The sequence below is a fragment of the Bombina bombina genome, chromosome 4, assembly GCF_027579735.1.
Source record: "Bombina bombina isolate aBomBom1 chromosome 4, aBomBom1.pri, whole genome shotgun sequence".
In the NCBI taxonomy this organism is placed as follows: domain Eukaryota; kingdom Metazoa; phylum Chordata; class Amphibia; order Anura; family Bombinatoridae; genus Bombina; species Bombina bombina.
In genome coordinates, this window is record NC_069502.1 from 1,179,873,007 (window position 1) to 1,179,892,442 (window position 19,436).

General features: G+C 38.9%; 1 protein-coding gene across 2 annotated transcripts in view; it reads right to left on the reverse strand.

Annotated features, from left to right (window-relative positions):
* The window catches only part of BABAM2 (BRISC and BRCA1 A complex member 2), an 896,806-nt gene that overhangs the window by 206,868 nt on the left and 670,502 nt on the right, over positions 1-19,436 (reverse strand). For both annotated transcript variants that reach the window (XM_053712651.1, XM_053712652.1), the window contains exon 10: positions 3,215-3,297. In XM_053712651.1, the coding sequence (XP_053568626.1) occupies positions 3,215-3,297 (83 nt within the window). The remainder of the gene's footprint in view (positions 1-3,214; positions 3,298-19,436) is intronic.

Genomic DNA, 19,436 nt, shown 5'->3' on the forward strand with positions numbered 1-19,436 from the left:
AAACAAAGTAAACATGTATCCATGAAGCTGGACTGATCCATAGCTAACAATTTCCACAAGTAAAAAAAGGCAATGAAAGAAAAATAAAATGCTTTAAATTTTTATTAAAGATCAAATGAGGAAAGTAACTTTTAGACCAAAAATACCTCAGCTTGCCTGAGGTTCCTACCGCCAAGATAATACCCCACTAGTAATAGGAATGGAGTCCTGACCTGCTCAGCAATACGATCCGCTCGTAGAGACCAACTGCAGCCTCCACTTGAAGAGCTGAATTCTACTGCGTATCAGTCTGGTCACAATGGCACCGCTCCGCTAAACCAAAAGTGCGAGGTGTCACGTGACCGTACTGAAAATAAAGTGTGCAACATTTCTCTGCAGAGAAAAAAGGCGTGGCAGGCACTATGCTCCCTGTCATGGACCTGTAGGAAAAGAAAGAACAGAGTAACCAACTCTGGCTTTCCACAAAGGGGTAGCAAAGTGTTAAAAGTAAAGCAAAGGACTGCCTCACCACCTTTTAACTGCTAAAAGCCACCACTACTCTTACTCAAGAGATTGATGTGGACACAGCTAGACCCCAATCCTTGCTTGCAGGGAAAAGTATCCATAAAAGGATTAAATTCTTCAGACACTAACTTCGCACAACCTCCATTGACTGAGGCAAAGAGAATGACTGGGGGTTATGGGCAGGGATAGGCAAGGTGTCCGTACACGGACACTGGTGTCCGTGACTAGCCCTTGCAGTGTCCGCCACAACCTTAGTGTATATTTTCTTTCTGATTAAATAATAGGAATAAAAAAAAATATGTAGTGTGAATAAAATTAGTGACTTGTCAAGAGACTGCTAGCGATATTGGGTGAAAAGTTATGGAATAAATAAAGCCTGAGCGAAATACTGGATGTGTATCTGCATCTGTATAATAACACCCAGCTCTATACAAAGGAACAGTAGTGACACTGGCACATGCATATAGCCAGACAAGGGCTGGTTGTAGGGTCAGTGGTATCTGCATCAGTATAAGAACACCCATCGCTATATAATGACACAGTAGTGACACTGGCACATGGGTATAGCCAGAGGAGGACTGGTTATAGAATCAGTGGTATTTGCATCAGTATAATAACACCCAGCACTATTTAATGACACAGTAGTGACACTGGCACATGGGAATAGCCAGAGAAGGGCTGGTTATAGGGTCAGTGGTATCTGCGTCAGTATAATAACACCAAGCACTATAAAAAAATGTTTTTAATTTCAAATGTACCTTGGTGTCCTTCACTAAGGTCTGTACTTTGGAAAATGTCCGCCACAGCCTTTGTCTGTGCCTATCCCTGGTTATGGGTAAGGCAGTTACACTTAACAGCTTTGCTGGGGTGCTCTTTGCCTCCGCCTGCTTGCCAGGAGTTGAATATCTAACTAGTAATTGGAATGACGTCGTGGACTCTCCATGTCATAGGAAAGAAAAATGTTTTTATATTAAAATCTAAAATTGTTTCTTTATTGTCCATTTAAATTTGACCCTAGATCTGACCCAATCAGCAAGGTGTCTAGTTTTTCTACCTTACATTTATTAAATATAGAGGCAGTTAAAATTCTGGACTGTCAGTTAAATACGGCACACTTAAAATCTCTAATTGGTCATTGTTATTTTTTTGGGAGAATCTTTTTTTTTTTTTTTTATGTTCTGAATTTTTTTGGAGTAACTTACAGGGACATTAAACCCAATTTTTTTCTTTCATGAATTAGAAATAACATGCTATTTTAAATAAATTCTCAATTTACTTCTATTACATATTTTTTTATTCTCTCGATATCCTTTGTTGAAAAGCATATCTAAATAGGCTCAGTAGCTGCACATAGATGCCTGATGTAATTGGCTCACCCATGGGCATTGTTATTTCCTCAACAAAAGATATCTGAAGAATGAAACAAATTAAATAAGAGAAATAAATTGGAATGTTGTTTAAAATTGTATTCTCTATTTGAATCATGATTTTATTTTTAAAGGCAGCTATTCTGTGCTCAAAACAAAGGGTGTCAGGTGTGGGTATGTGTTTTAAGGCTTCACAACATCAGTAATCGAATATGGCAATGTCCCTTATTAAATGAGATTTGAACACGAGCTTAACCTATTCAGTACAGGAAAAGCACATTCACTGTTTGGTGGAAGAGGACACCGCTTCTCCTGGACAGCAAATGTGCTTTATCAACAAGTCTTGGAGACTGGAGTTAACCTGTGTTCCCAAAAATATCACTGTACCTGAAATAGTTGTATTGCGCTCTTGCGTCTCAGGGCTACTATAATGTGCACAGTATTTAATATTACAAAGCACCCACATGAGAGTGTGCTCTGCATAGTTTCAACAGGGAGGGCAGTCCGTTCCTGATTGTACTGCCCACTGACAATTTCCCCCCCAAAAAGGGGGTCTATATTGGGTTGGTGAGTAACTGGAAGGATAATAGGGATTATACATGATGTTTAATACAGTGAAGCCAATTTTACCTTTAAAGGGACAGTCCAGTCAAAATTAAACTTTCATGGTTCAGATAGGGCATGCAAATTTAAACAACTTTCCAATTTACTTTTATCATCACATTTGCTTTGTTCTCTTGGTATTCTTAGTTGAAAGCTAAACTTAGGTAGGCTCATATGCTAATTTCTAAGCACTTGAAGGCCGCCTTTTATCTGAATGAATTTGACAGTTTTTCTACAGCTAGAGGGCATTATTCCATGTGTGCCATATAGATACCTGTGCTCACGCCAGTGGAGTTATGTATGAGTCAGCACTGCTTGGCCAAAATGTAAGTCTGTTAAAAACACTGAGATAAGGGGGCAGTCTGCAGAAGCTTAGATACAAGGTAAAAGGTGTATTAATATAACAATGTTGGTTACGCAAAACTGGGGAATAGGTAATAAAGGGATTATCTATCTTTTAAAACAATAACAATTCTGGAGTAGACTGTCGCTTTAATAAAGAAAATAAAAAACAGTAATACACTACAAATATTTATTTCTATCTAGGTAAAGTGGAAGACGTCATCTTTTGTCTCTATTTTGAAGACAAAAACAACCATAATACTTTTCTTTATTTTTGTGCTGATTGTGCAAAAAACAAAAAACCCCACCTGCTCCCCCCAAATACTGACACTAATCCACGTCATTATATTTATCATTTACAAAGTTCTAAGTGTTTGCCTGGGGCCAGACCTACTTACTGTGAACCAGGAAGCAGAAATCTTTCCATATCAACAGCAGAGTAAGTTTGGTAAAACCTTCAGCATCGTACTCCACAACTCCACTGCAAGAAAAAGGGAGCAAAACAAATCAGATAAATAGACCAATCTCTTAACATGTTGCAGCAGGGGACACACATTTGTAGACTAATGTACAGCTCAACTCAAAAAGAACTATAGCAAAATGTGATCTATTTAATGAACAGATTTCTAGCAAATTGTGATCTATTTAATGAACAGATTTATAGCAAAATGTGATCTATTTAATGAACAGATTTCTAGCAAATTGTGATCTATTTAATGAACAGATTTCTAGCAAATTGTGATCTATTTAATGAACAGAACTATAGCAAATTGTGATCTATTTAATGAACAGATTTCTAGCAAATTGTGATCTATTTAATGAACAGAACTATAGCAAATTGTGATCTATTTAATGAACAGATTTCTAGCAAATTGTGATCTATTTAATGAACAGATTTATAGCAAAATGTGATCTATTTAATGAACAGATTTCTAGCAAATTGTGATCTATTTAATGAACAGATTTCTAGCAAATTGTGATCTATTTAATGAACAGAACTATAGCAAATTGTGATCTATTTAATGAACAGATTTCTAGCAAATTGTGATCTATTTAATGAACAGAACTATAGCAAATTGTGATCTATTTAATGAACAGATTTCTAGCAAATTGTGATCTATTTAATGAACAGATTTATAGCAAAATGTGATCTATTTAATGAACAGATTTCTAGCAAATTGTGATCTATTTAATGAACAGATTTCTAGCAAATTGTGATCTATTTAATGAACAGAACTATAGCAAATTGTGATCTATTTAATGAACAGATTTCTAGCAAATTGTGATCTATTTAATGAACAGAACTCTAGCAAATTGTGATCTATTTAATGAACAGATTTCTAGCAAATTGTGATCTATTTAATGAACAGAACTATAGCAAATTGTGATCTATTTAATGAACAGATTTCTAGCAAATTGTGATCTATTTAATGAACAGAACTATAGCAAATTGTGATCTATTTAATGAACAGATTTCTAGCAAATTGTGATCTATTTAATGAACAGATTTATAGCAAAATGTGATCTATTTAATGAACAGATTTCTAGCAAATTGTGATCTATTTAATGAACAGATTTATAGCAAAATGTGATCTATTTAATGAACAGATTTCTAGCAAATTGTGATCTATTTAATGAACAGATTTCTAGCAAATTGTGATCTATTTAATGAACAGAACTATAGCAAATTGTGATCTATTTAATGAACAGATTTCTAGCAAATTGTGATCTATTTAATGAACAGAACTATAGCAAATTGTGATCTATTTAATGAACAGATTTCTAGCAAATTGTGATCTATTTAATGAACAGATTTATAGCAAAATGTGATCTATTTAATGAACAGATTTCTAGCAAATTGTGATCTATTTAATGAACAGATTTCTAGCAAATTGTGATCTATTTAATGAACAGAACTATAGCAAATTGTGATCTATTTAATGAACAGATTTCTAGCAAATTGTGATCTATTTAATGAACAGAACTATAGCAAATTGTGATCTATTTAATGAACAGATTTCTAGCAAATTGTGATCTATTTAATGAACAGAACTATAGCAAATTGTGATCTATTTAATGAACAGATTTCTAGCAAATTGTGATCTATTTAATGAACAGAACTATAGCAAATTGTGATCTATTTAATGAACAGATTTCTAGCAAATTGTGATCTATTTAATGAACAGATTTATAGCAAAATGTGATCTATTTAATGAACAGATTTCTAGCAAATTGTGATCTATTTAATGAACAGATTTATAGCAAAATGTGATCTATTTAATGAACAGATTTATATCAAATTGTGATCTATTTAATGAACAGATTTATATCAAATTGTGATCTATTTAATGAACAGATTTATAGCAAAATTTGATCTATTTAATGAACAGATTTCAAGCAAATTGTGATCTATTTAATGAACATATTTATAGCAAATTGTGATCTATTTAATGAACATATTTATAGCAAATTGTGATCTATTTAATGAACAGAACTATAGCAAATTGTGATCTATTTAATGAACAGATTTCTAGCAAATTGTGATCTATTTAATGAACAGAACTATAGCAAATTGTGATCTATTTAATGAACAGAACTATAGCAAATTGTGATCTATTTAATGAACAGATTTCTAGCAAATTGTGATCTATTTAATGAACAGAACTATAGCAAATTGTGATCTATTTAATGAACAGATTTCTAGCAAATTGTGATCTATTTAATGAACAGATTTATAGCAAAATGTGATCTATTTAATGAACAGATTTCTAGCAAATTGTGATCTATTTAATGAACATATTTATAGCAAATTGTGATCTATTTAATAAACAGATTTATAGCAAATTGTGATCTATTTAATAAACAGATTTCTAGCAAATTGTGATCTATTTAATGAACAGATTTCTAGCAAATTTTGATCTATTTAATGAACAGAACTATAGCAAATTGTGATCTATTTAATGAACAGATTTATAGCAAATTGTGATCTATTTAATGAACAGATTTATAGCAAATTGTGATCTATTTAATGAACATATTTATAGCAAATTGTGATCTATTTAATGATCATATTTATAGCAAATTGTGATCTATTTAATGAACAGATTTATAGCAAATTGTGATCTAAAATAAATACATGGCTAATTTTGAGCTAATAAGCATAGTTTACAAGGCAGTATTATTACAAATATTAATTTAAAAATTATTTCTTTAAATGAATTAGAAGGGTACATAAAACATCAATAAAAATAAAACCCCAACGTTTTTCTTTCATAATTCAGATAGAATTAACAACTTTCCAATTTACGTCTATTATCAAATTTTCTTAGTTTTCTTGTTATCCTTTGTTGAAAATCAGGAAGGTAAGCTCAGGAGTGTGCACGTGTCTGCAGCACTATAAGGCAGCAGTTCTGCAACAGTCTTATATATTAGCAAGAGCGCTAGATGGCAGCACTATTTCCTGTCATGTAGTGCTTCAGACACGTGCACGCTACCTATGCAGATATATCTCCTCAACAAAGAATAACAAAAGATCAAAGCAAATTTGATAATAGAAGTAAATTGGAAACTTTTTAAAAATTGTATTCTCTATCTGAATCATGATAAAAACATATAGGGTTTCATGTCCCTTTAATACTTTTAAGATGATTGCTGGCTATACACATAGGCTGCCTCTGATTGGCTGATTGTAATCCTCTCTGCAGTAGCCATGCCTTACACAAGCCAATCAGGGGGGGCATATGTGTGTAGCCATCGATCAGCGGCTGTGTTCTCTGGAGCAAAAGAGCATTGCTGCTCTAGAGCTAACTTTATGTGTTTAACTTCTATGCAAGCAATAGTGTAATAATAATGCACATTAGAGCATTTCATCATTTATCTTTTATGCCCCTTTAAACGCACTTAGAAATGAATAATTCATCTTTAATGCACATAATTTAGTGTACCAAAGAATGTAGTTTTTTTAATCTTTGAAAAATAAAATAAAAACAAAATCATGTTTTCAGTTACTTTCCAGTCTTGTCTCACAGGACCTATTTTATGGGCGTACCACCCGACTGATTTTAAGGACCATCTGGTGAAAGTTTAAGACAACATTAAGCTAAAAGCAAAATTTATGCTTACCTGATAGATTCATTTCTTTCATGATGGTTAGAGTCCACAAGCTATCCAGTCCTAAAACAGGAAGCAAAATACCCCACGCAACAGGGCTTTAACCCCTCCCACCTTCCCATGATTCCTTTGTCATGCATATAGCCAAGAGAAATGTGAAATAAGAAAGTGGGAAAGGAAAAGCTGGGTAAAAAGTGCAAACTGGTACTGCCGCCAACTGTTATGGGAAAAAACCCAAAGTTGGGTCAAGTGGACTTTCACCATCATGAAAGAAACTAATTAATCAGGTAAGCATAAATTTTGCCCACAAGCAATAACATTTGGGATCCTATACCCAAGCTGTGAAGTCCATGAGACCACCATAAAATAGGGAGGGAAATCAGTTAACTCAGGTAGAGTTACTACTGCAGCCTCAGAAGAGGCAAATGTTTCAAAATGGTAGAATTTGGTAAAGGTATGAAAAGATGACTAAGTAGCGGCTTTGCACAACTGTTCAAGGGAAGATTAATTTCTAAAAGCCCAGGATTAGCGACTACTCTGGTAGACTGAGCAGTAACTCATTTAGGGAGAGACTTCCTCACTACTAGGTACGCTTTAAGCCTTGCTGCCAAGTTGATTGCAGTAGCTTTCTGTCCCTTGTGGGGGATCTGAGAAATGAATAAGCAAGGAGAAGAAATTCTGATTTATTTAGTGGCTTGAAGATAAATATTTAAAGCTACATTCCAAGTTATGAAGCCATTTCTCTTTAGTGTTTTTTTGGCGCTGGGCTGAGATGGGACTACAATTTCTGTATTGATGTTTTCAGAAGAAACAACCTTAGGAAGGAAAGAGTAAAACTGCTTCATCCTGATAAAACAACCAATTAAGGAGGATAACAAGATAAAGCAGAAAGCTCAGATGCTTGTCTGGGTGACGAAATGGCTGAGAGAAAGAGAACCTTTAAATACAACAGTTGAATGTTCCGACTATGCATAAGTTCAAATAGCTGAGCCTGAAGAAACCCTTAAAATCCAGTTAATGGTCTTATTTTGATCAAATCTCAAAAAAAGGCTTGAAAGTCTCAAAATCTTTTTTGTGATAGAAGAATTAAAGAGCAGAAATAGGGCCTTTAAGGGAACTGGCTGATAAACCCTTATCTAGGCCATTATACAAAAAAAATAAAAATAAAAAATAATTAAGAATTTGAGAAATCTGAAAGAGTTCCAATGTTAATTCTTAGATACTAGGAAATGAAAGCATTCCAGACTTTGTGTTTCCTCTTGTAACAGGCTTACTTGTCTGAATCAAAGAGTCTCTCACTTGGTCGGAAAAAGCCTATCTGAGAGACTTGAGATCTTGATGGAAGAAGGGACCTTGCGAGCAAAGGTCCTTCCTGAGAGGAAGACTCGAAGGTTAGATTGAAGATCGTTGTACCAGATCTGTGAACCATGTCCTGCAGGCCATGGAAGAACAATTAAAATCACTCAGGCCCTTTCCTGTTTTATCATGGCTATTATTTTCAATAGTAAAACAAAAGGATGAAATATGTAAATCAGATTAAATGGAAATCACTAGTGAATCTAATGGAGTCACTTGTGGATCTCAAGATCTCTCACAATACTAGGGTAGCTTGTAATTCAAGTGAAAAGCAATAAATTGTATGTCTGGCCTTCCCCAACAATTCACAATATATCTCCTAATTCAAAAACCATTTGTAGTGGTGAAAATACTGATGACTGAGAAAGTCTGCTTCCCAATTGTCCACACCCGGAATGTAAATACCTGAAATCATGAAATGATGGCTTTCTGCCCAAGTCAGTATGCGTGCTACCTCGTTCATTGATTAGGCACTTTAAGCACTACCTTTGTAATTGATGTAAGCCACTACTGTGACATTGTCTACATAAAAACTCAGAAAAGACTCCAGTCTTCACAGGGGCCTACTCTGGAGAGCCCTGAATATAGCACAGAGCTCTAAGATGTTAATCTGAAGCCTTGAAAACTATAAAACCTCCAGTCCGGCTCTAGGTAAAAGGTGAGTTTCTTTATTGGAACATATAAAATAAAAAAAAAAGAAGTACAGAATGTTTGCTGCCGCATAACCAGACTGCAAATTAAAAACGGCTGACAATACAACCTGTGGGGCTGTATGACGTCACTGACACGTTTCGGGAGTTCCCCGTAGTCATAGAAAGTCATACCACACTTCTCCTACGCTTTTATACCTTGTCTCATTACAAAACCAAGCCTCATTTTAACATAGCTACCATTTTTATACATTTACATCAAAAAAACTATTGATTGATAAATAACTTAGCGATATTATATATATATATATATATATATATATATATATATATATATATATATATAACAACCAGAAACTTTGCCTCACAAGGAGACCAAAGGTCCCTGGACTTTCTGGGAACCCCAGACCGCTGGGCAGTCCACAGTAAATACTACCCAATTTAGATGGAGGAAAGAAGCTCCCTATATCATTAGTCTGCCACCAAGAAAGGGACGGTCTTGTCCTGAATTCTAAAGAGATCTTCTGAGACAGACTAATGAAATCTCCATTTCATTGTTGTAACATTTAAAGCTGCAAAGAACGTCAGTGGAATCTGGTAATAGGAATAGCTTCTGAAGCTGCTACCAACTACTTCCATGCATTGAAGCAGTGTGGGAATAAGTGTTTGATGTAGTAGAGCACAGGGATTCTGCAAAATGAGTTTGCGAGGATCTGTGAGAGATAGTCTCAATATTAAAGAGACTATGATGAAGCCCAGAAAGACTTCTTTGGTATGTGGCAGTAGAGAACTGTTCTGGAGGTTGATTTTCCAACCATGGGAACAAAGAAACTAAAAAAAATGTTTTATGTTTCTGAGCTATCTAAAAAAAAACAGCATGTGCCAGAATGTAGTGTAGGTAAAAAGCTACTGCTGAGCCTGAGGTCTCACTATGGACAAGAGAGCTCAGAGAACCTCTGAGAAGATTCTTGGTGCTGGTGCCAGACCAAATGGGAGCAGCACACATTGGTAATGCCTGTTAAGAAAGGCCCATCTGAAAAATAAAACTGCATGTAGTGTTCTCTGGTGCATGTAACTATGTCCTCAGACTATGTGAATCTTGTTTATATGTTCATGCTAATCCGCTGTGGGCTATGTGAGTGCAAGTACCAACTTTTTAAAAAAAAACAAACAAACAAACATAATTTAAGCTTACTAGATAAATTCCTTTCCTTCTGGATAGGGAGAGTCCACGGCTTCATTCCTTACTGTTGGGAAATACAACACCTGGCCACCAGGAGAAGGCAAATACACCCCAGCCAAAAGCTTAAATATCCCTCCCACTTACTCATTACCCCAGTCATTCTGCCGAAGGAAAAAGTAGGAGAAACATTAAGGTATAAATGGTGCCAGAAGAATAAAATAAATAATAGGGGACGGTCCATAGACAACAAAAAACAGGCGGGGCCGTGGACTCTCCCTATACGGAAGGAAAGGAATTTATCTGGTAAGCATAAATTACGTTTTCCTTCCTAAGGTAGTAAGAGTCCACGGCTTCATTCCTTACTGTTGGGAAAACTATACCCAAGCCCTAGAGGACACTGAATGAATAACGGGAGGGACAAAAAGGAAGAGGCGGACCCTATTCTGAGGGCACCACAGCCTGCAAAACTTTTCTCAGAAAGCTCAGAAAAACATCAAACTTGTAAAAAATTTAAAAAGTATGTACGGAGGACCAGGTAGCCGCCTTACAAATCTGATCCATAGAGATCTCGTTCTTAAAGGAACAGAAGGAAGCCACTGCTCTAGTGGAATGAGCCGTTATCCTCCCAAGAGGACAATGTCCCAATGTCTCGTAAGCTAAGCGGATGACACTCCTTAACCAAAAAGATAGGGAAGTCAAAGTAGCCTTCTGCCTCTTACGCTTCCATGAATAGACAACAAAGAGGAAGATTGTCTAAACTTCTTAGTAGCCTGAAGATAGAACTTCAAGGCGTGAACCACATCCAAATTGTGAAGTGTTCCTTCGATGAAGAAGAATTAGGACACAAGGAAGGAACCAGAAACTCCTGATTAATTTTGCAATCTGACACAACCTTAAGAAGAAAACCTAATTTAGTACGTAAAACTGCCTTATCTGCATTAAAAATCAGATAAGGGGGCTCACATTGCAAAGCAGAGATCTCAGAAACTCTGCGTGGACAGGCAATAGCCAATAAAAAGAGAACCTTCCAAGATAACAATTTAATGTCAACGGAATGCAGAGGCTCAAACGGAACCTGTTGCAAAACACGAAGAACAAGATTTAGGCTCCAAGGAGGAGCCCCAGATCTAAACATGGTCTGATCCTAATCAGAGCCTTAAAGGACTGCTCAGCCAGTGTCTTGTGCAATAAAACCGACAGGGCCGAAATCTGTCCCCTCAGGGAATTAGCAGAAAGGCCCATCTCCAGCTCATCCTGGAGAAAAGATAAGATCCTGGCAACCTTAATTCTGTGCCAGGAAAAACCACGCTCTTCACACCAGAATAAGTAGGTCCTCCACACCTTATGGTATCTACGCCAAGTAACTGGTTTACGAGCTTGAATAAGAGTATCAATGACACTCAGAGAAAAAGACTAAGCGTTCAATCTCCACGCAGTCAGCCTCAGAGAATCTAGATTTTGATGAACAAATGGGCCTTGTATCAGCAGGTCTCTGTGACAAGGTAACTTCCACAGAGGAAATGAGGACATCCCCACTAGATCCGCGAACCACATACTTCGTGGTCACAATGGAGCAATCAGGATTACTGATACCCGCTCCTTCTTGATGCGGGTCACCACTCGAGGAAAAATAATAGAGGAAAAAGATATATGAGTTTGAACCTCTAGGGGACTGCTAGTGCATCTATTAGATCTGCTTGGGGATCCCTCGACCTCGACCCGTACCTGGGTAGCTTGGTATTTAGAGGGGGCGCCATGAGATCTATCTCCGGCGTGCCCCACTTGCTGCATATCTCGGCAAACACCTCAGGATGGAGAGACCATTTCCATGGATGGGAGGATTGTCTGCTGAGAAAATCCAACTTCCAATTGTCCACACCCGGGAATGTGGAACGCTGACAGCAAACAGCTGTGGGCCTCTGCCCACTCCAGAATCTGAGATACTTCCTTCATCACCAAGGAACTTCTCGTTCCCCCCTGATGGTTGATGTAAGCCAACAAGGTTATATTGTCTGATTGGAATCTAATAAACTGGGATGAACCCAGAAGTGGCCAAGCCTTCAAAAATAATTGGAATCTGACCCATGTCTCATGGTTAGGTAGGATAGCAGCTTTGAAAATGTCCTTCCTACCTAGGCTTACATACTTGTTCCGGTGTCTCCTTGGTAAGGTCCCTAAACACATTCTTGTACAATTTCAGAGTGAACTTACCAAACACATCTGGCATGGTAAGCCCCCCAGAGTGGCACACAAAATACTTCAGCTCCCTAAGAACTGTGGAGGTATAAAATCTCCTTCTGTGTTAAGATACTACAAGGGAGCAATGCTCACTCATGTTGCACAATGAGGAGTTAAACACTCCATGTGCAGATGGAGAGCCATTGAACAGGCTTCACTGCCTTTTAACTTAGATTTACGTGACCTGATATGGACCCCTCCGCATTGTCGCAGAGAACTAAACTTGATAAATCCTATTATCCATGAATGCCTCACTTTCTGGGACAAACTCTGTCATTCCCCACATATAACCCCACACCCTTCCCCTATAACTTCTCTTGATGGCTTCCTTACGGGTTTGCAGTATACCCACCCCACTTAAATGGGCCCAGCTGGAGGCCACTACAGTCTCGGACATCTGGCTCACTACCCTGAAGGATAGCTTTAAAAACATTTCCCAGTTTGGAGCTGACCTCTTACTCCCGCGATACTTATCATTCGAATATCACAGAATTAAAAGTTTTTTGGTCAGTTGGGGGTTCAAGACCACGTTGGCCCGTCCACTGACGCCCTGGGAGTCCGTCTTGAATCAGGGCAACAGACTCTGTAGGCCTTTGTCCTTCCATTACACCCTTTTAGGCTATACCTCATCCCCAGACACAACGGCCCATCTCCAATGGTGGGAGTCCCCCCTAGGGACATCAGTAGAGACAGATACTTGGGGGCGTACCCTAGAACTCACGCAGAAGGCTATCCACTGCACAACTCTATACGAAACCTTCTATAAACTGGTACTGGTATTATATCCCTACCAGACTATCTAAAATGTTTCAGAGTGCGTCTCCTGACTGCTGGAGAAACTGTGGCCAGAAAGGTAACACGATGCATATATGGTGGGAACGCCCCAAGCTCTGCCCCTTATGGAACGCCCCAAGCTCTGCCCCTTATGGAACGCTTGTTTTCTAGTATTGTCCAAAATAGGCATATCTCTCCATAGATCGCCTGCTATAGCCTTATTACACATAGGAGTACACCCTACCGAAATATCACTCGTACATACAGTATGTATATATCTTTTCATGTCAATTAAACATGCTATAGCTTGTAAGTGGAAGAACTCCCCCCCCCCCAGTTGGTCCAAAATTTGTAGTTCAATGGCTTACTTATACACTATGGAGAGGGATATCTTCTACAAATTGGGTAATTCAGATTTATTTGAACGGTTTGGAAACACAACCTCCTGTCCACAGACTGACCTAGCCTTTACGATAGATGACAATGTTCTTCTTGGTAATCCCCGTGCCTGTAAAACCCCTTCCTTCTCCCCTCCCCACACCCCTATTCATTATACTAGATATATCGAGGACTATTAGCCCTTAGTGGCACTTTAAATTTGTATTGTATGTTGTTCGATTGAAAGAATCTGTTATCTGTTCATTGACTAACTATGCCTATTTATTAGCAATGTCCTGATCTGTTTGTTTATATTGTTGAGCCATGGGCACTCGAGGCCTTCATTTGATTTCTTTCATCATGTAACTCTCATTGACTATCAATAAAGCTTTTGAAAACGGAAAAAAACTAAACAAAAAAAAAAAAAAAAAAAATTTATTATAGAAAACTGCATCTTTATACTCCCAATGGCTGGGGCACTCACCACCTCCTAGACCCAGACAGTTAACAGAGGAAATGCTCTTCTCAGGTTCAAGTCTCAGCCGGAATGGAGGAAATGAACATAGACTACACATGGAAGGCAAGAAAGTACTTCCCCTGTTATTACAAGTACAGCAAGTAATAGGAGCTGTGCAACACTTTCAAAAACTAAAGTGAAACCTGTTTGTTCCAGCCAAAAACACACAGTCTATCAGCACAGGAAAAAAAAATCACACAAAGCAGAGTGTAAATAATTAATACACTGATTAACCCCAACTGTTCAATAAACCCCCTTCAGCGTATATTAACCCTGGATCCTATCAAGGTATAAAGGAGCTACACTGTGACCCTGTTATAGCGTTTTATGTGTAAAAATGGAAACAATCTTACTTCCAGGATCCATGCTGTGGAACAGAACACAGCCTCTCAAGTGTTACAGTCTTATAGCAGAGCTCCTGACATGGACTTGAGTGACAGAAAGCAGGCAGTGAAACTCGTCAACACTGATTGCTTAGGAGCTGTTAGCAGTAGTCTGGATGATTTCTCAGAAAAAAAATTCCTGCATCTCCAGACTCTTTCATCAATACTCTCACTGAGAGGTTGACATGACTAATTAAAACTCCAGCCCTATCTCGAATGGCAGATACCCTTTTTCAGGACTCTCCGAATCTTCTGACACTTCTCTGCCACCTAACGTGACGAAAGGCAAAGAATGCCTGGGGTAATGAGGAAGTGGGAGGGATATTTAAAGGGATATGAAACCCACATTTTTTCTTTCATGATTTAGATAGAGCATGCCAATTTAAACAACTTTCTAATTTACTTCTATTATCTAATTTGCTTCATTATCTTGATATCCTTTGCTGAAAAGCATATCTAGATAGGCTCAGTAGCTGCTGATTGGTGGCTGCAAATAGATGCCTCGTGTGATTGGCTCATCCATGTGCATTACTATTTCTTTAACAAAGGATATTTAAAGAATGAAGCAAATTGGATAATAATGTTTAAAATTGTATTCCCTATCTGAGTCATGAAAGAAAAAGTGTGGGTTTAATGTCCCTTTAAGCCTTTGGCTGGGGTGTCTTTGCCTCCTCCTGGTGGCCAGGTGTTGTATTTCCCAACAGTAAGGAATAAAGCCGTGGACTCTCCCTATCTTAGGAAGGAAAGGATCAATGCTCAAAAAGCATTGTTTCCTAGGGGACCCTAAGGAGTTATAAAAAAGAAAATTAAACTATTTGTGCACTATGCACTGAAGTGGAAGAAAAGAATATACATAAAATAACCAATAATAGAGATATATTGTAAGGAGCTTTAAAAAAAACTGAATTTATGCTTACCTGATAAATTTCTTTCTTTTGCGATGTACCGAGTCCACGGATTCATCCTAACTTGTGGGATATTGTCCTTCCTGACAGGAAGTAGAAAAGACAGCACCACAGCAGAGCTGTCTATATAGCTCCCCCCCTTAACTCCAACCCCCAGTCATGAACCAGTTGAGCAAACACCTCCGGATGGAGCTCCCACTCCCCCGGATGAAAAGTCTGACGACTTAGAAAATCTGCCTCCCAGTTCTCCACCCCCGGGATATAGATCGCTGATAGATGGCAAGAGTGAGTCTCTGCCCATCGGATTATCCTGGAAACTTCTGTCATTGCCAAGGAACTCCTTGTTCCCCCCTGATGATTGATATAAGCTACAGTCGTGATGTTGTCCGACTGAAACCTGATGAATCCGGCCGAAGCCAGCTGAGGCCATGCCTGAAAATCATTGAATATCGCTCTTAATTCCAGAATATTTATCGGTAGGAGGGCCTCCTCCTGAGTCCACAAACCCTGTGCTTTCAGGGAATTCCAGACTGCACCCCAGCCCAGTAGGCTGGCGTCCATCGTCACAATAACCCACGCTGGCCTGCGGAAACACATTCCCCTGGACAGGTGATCCTGTGACAACCACCAAAGAAGAGAGTCTCTGGTCTCTTGATCCAGATTTATCTGAGGAGCTAAATCTGCATAATCCCTATTCCACTGTTTGAGCATGCATAGTTGCAGTGGTCTGAGATGCAAGCGAGCAAACGGAACTATGTCCATTGCCGCTACCATAAGTCCGATTACCTCCATACACTGAGCCACTGACGGCCGAGGAATGGAATGAAGAGCTTGGCAGGTGGTTAAAATCTTTGATTTCCTGACCTCCGTCAGAAATATTTTCATGTCCACCGAATCTATCAGAGTTCCCAGGAATGGAACTTTTGTGAGAGGAATAAGAGAACTCTTTTTCACATTCACCTTCCACCCATGAGATCTTAGAAAGGCCAACACTAAGTCTGTGAGAGACTTGGCAAGTTGGAAAGTCGACGCTTGAATTAAGATGTCGTCTAGATAAGGCGCCACTGCTATGCCCCTCGGCCTTAGGACCGCCAGAAGGGACCCTAGCACCTTTGTGAAGATTCTTGGCGCTGTGGCCAACCCGAAGGGAAGAGCCACAAACTGGTAATGCCTGTCCAGACAGGCAAACCTGAGGAACTGGTGATGATCTTTGTGGATAGGAATGTGTAGATACGCATCCTTTAGATCCACGGTAGTCATATATTGACCCTCCTGGATAATTGGTAAAATAGTCCGAATGGTCTCCATTTTGAAGGATGGAACTCTTAGGAATTGGTTTAGGATCTTGAGATCTAGAATTGGTCTGAAAGTTCCTCTTTTTTGGGAACCACAAACAGATTGGAGTAGAAACCTTGACCTTGTTCTGTTTGGAACTGGGCAGATCACTACCATGGTAAAAAGGTCTTCTACACAGCGTAAGAATGCCTCTCTTTTTGTCTGCTTTACAGACAATTGAGAAAGATGGAACCTCCCCCTTGGAGGAGAATATTTGAAATCTAGGAGATACCCCTGGGTTACAATTTCTACGGCCCAGGAGTCCTGAACGTCTCTTGCCCAGGCCTGAGCAAAGAGAGAAAGTCTGCCCCCTACTTGATCCGGTCCCAGATCGGGGGCTACCCCTTCATGTCCTAGTGGCAGCAGCAGGCTTTTTGGCCTGTTTACCCTTGTTCCAAGGCTGGTTAGGTCTCCAGGTTGGCTTGGATTGAGCAAAGTTCCCCTCTTGCTTTGCAGCAGGGGAAGAGGAAGCGGGACCACCCTTGATGTTTCGAAAAGGAACGAAAATTATTTTGTTTGGTCCCTGTCTTATTTGACTTATCTTGAGGGAGGGCATGACCCTTCCCTCCAGCTTAGATTTAGGTGACACATCAGCTGACCAGGACTTAAGCCATAACGCTCTTCGCGCTAAAATGTCAAAACCTGAATTCTTTGCTGCTAACTTAGCAAGATGAAAAGCGGCGTCTGTAATAGAATAATTAGCCAACTTAAGGGCCTTAATTCTGTACAAAATATCATCTAGTGGGGTCTCCATCTGAAGAGCCTCTTCTAGAGCCTCAAACCAAAAAGCAGCTGCAGTGGTTACCGGAACAATGCACGCTATATGTTGAAGAAGAAAACCCTGATGAACAAAAATTTTCTTTAGGAGACCCTCTAACTATCCATAGGATCAATGAAAGCACAACTCTCTTCAATAGGTATAGTTGTACGCTTAGCCAGAGTAGAAATAGCTCCCTCCACCTTAGGGACTGTCTGCCATGAGTCCTTTATGGTGTCAGAAATGGTGAACATTTTCTTAAAAACAGGAGGGGGAGCAAACGGAATACCTGGTCTATCCCACTCCTTAGTAACAATGTCCGAAATCCTCTTAGGGACCGGAAAAACATCAGTGTAAACAGGAACCTCTAAATATTTTTCCATTTTACACAATTTCTCTGGAACGACAATAGGGTCACAATCATCCGGATACGGCTACTAAAGCGTCAGAAGGCTCAGCATTTGTTCTTAACTCAGAGCTACTGCGCTTCCCTTGCAACCCTGGCAGTTTAGATAAAACCTCTGTGAGGGTAGTATTCATAACTGAAGCCATATCTTGCAAGGTGAAAGAATTAGACGCACTAGAAGTACTTGGCGTCGCTTGTGCGGGCGTAACTGGTTGTGACACTTGGGGAGAACTAGATGGCGAAACCTGATTTACTTCTGTCTGAGAATCATTTAATGCCAAATTCTTATAAGTCAAAATATGCTGTTTGCAATTTATAGACATATCAGTACAATTGGGACACATTCTTAGAGGGGGTTCCACAAGGGCTTCTAAACAAATTCAACAATGAGTTTCCTCAGTGTCAGACATATATAACAGGCTAGTAATGAAGCAAGCAAGCTCGGAAAACACTTTATTTAATGAAAAGAACACAATTTGCAAAAACGGTACTGTACCTTTAAGAGAAAAAAAGGCATACACAAACTACAAAAATTGCTTCAAAAATTCAAAAATTTTAACAGTGTACTCACTAAGCTTTAGAAGGATTGCACCACAAGTAACAAAGCAATAGACCCCCAAATGAAAAAAACGGATTGATTAGTGTCTAAAACCGGTTAAAACCCCCTAAAGCACCTTGCCACAGCTCTGCTGTGGCCCTACCTGCCCTTAGGATGCGATAATATGGGGTATAAAGCTTCAATTAGTCCCTCAGAAGACTCTCAGGACCTCAGGAGAAGTTGCTTGCTGCTTGAAAATGTAGGCCCCGCCCACCTCACTCGATGTTGCTGGGGCCTACACAAAACTAACAAACCCTGCCTGAAAGCCATGTGGGTTATAAACAACTCCAAAGAACCCTCAAGCAAATGTCCCATAAAACAGAAAACGTTACTCCCAGACACAAAAACGTTTGTCCCAATTTCTCATAACAAATATGCAAGCTAGTAAAAGCCTCTGATAACACTAGGATTACTGCTTACCCTTCCCCTAATGGGGACACTGACAGCCTTTCTGAGTTAACACAGTCTCTGCAGAAAATATGACTGAACATACCTCATTGCTGTATAGCAAGAAACCGTTCCTCACACTGAAGTTTTCCTGTACACCTCAGCTCATGTGGGAACAGCAGTGGACCTTAGTTACAAATGCTAAGATCATCATCCTCCAGGCAGAAATCTTCATCTATGTCCTGCCTGAGAGTAAATAGTACAACACCGGTAACATTTAAAAATAACAAACACTTGATTGAAGATAAAATAAAACTAACAGTTTAACACCTCTTCTCTTTACTCTTCCTGCTTAGAGCCAGCAAAGAGAATGACTGGGGGTGGAGTTAAGGGGGGAGCTATATAGACAGCTCTGCTGTGGTGCTCTCTTTGCTACTTCCTGTCAGGAAGGACAATATCCCACAAGTTAGGATGAATCCGTGGACTCGGTACATCTTGCAAAAGAAAAGTGCTTTTAAAGATAGCAATTGCTTTTTAAATAATTGTTTTTACACAATAAAATAACTTAGTGTCAGCTAAACGTGTGTCCCATTTTGGGTTTCTTCTGTTACACTAATACATTCTTGAGGTCTAGTTATGCTAT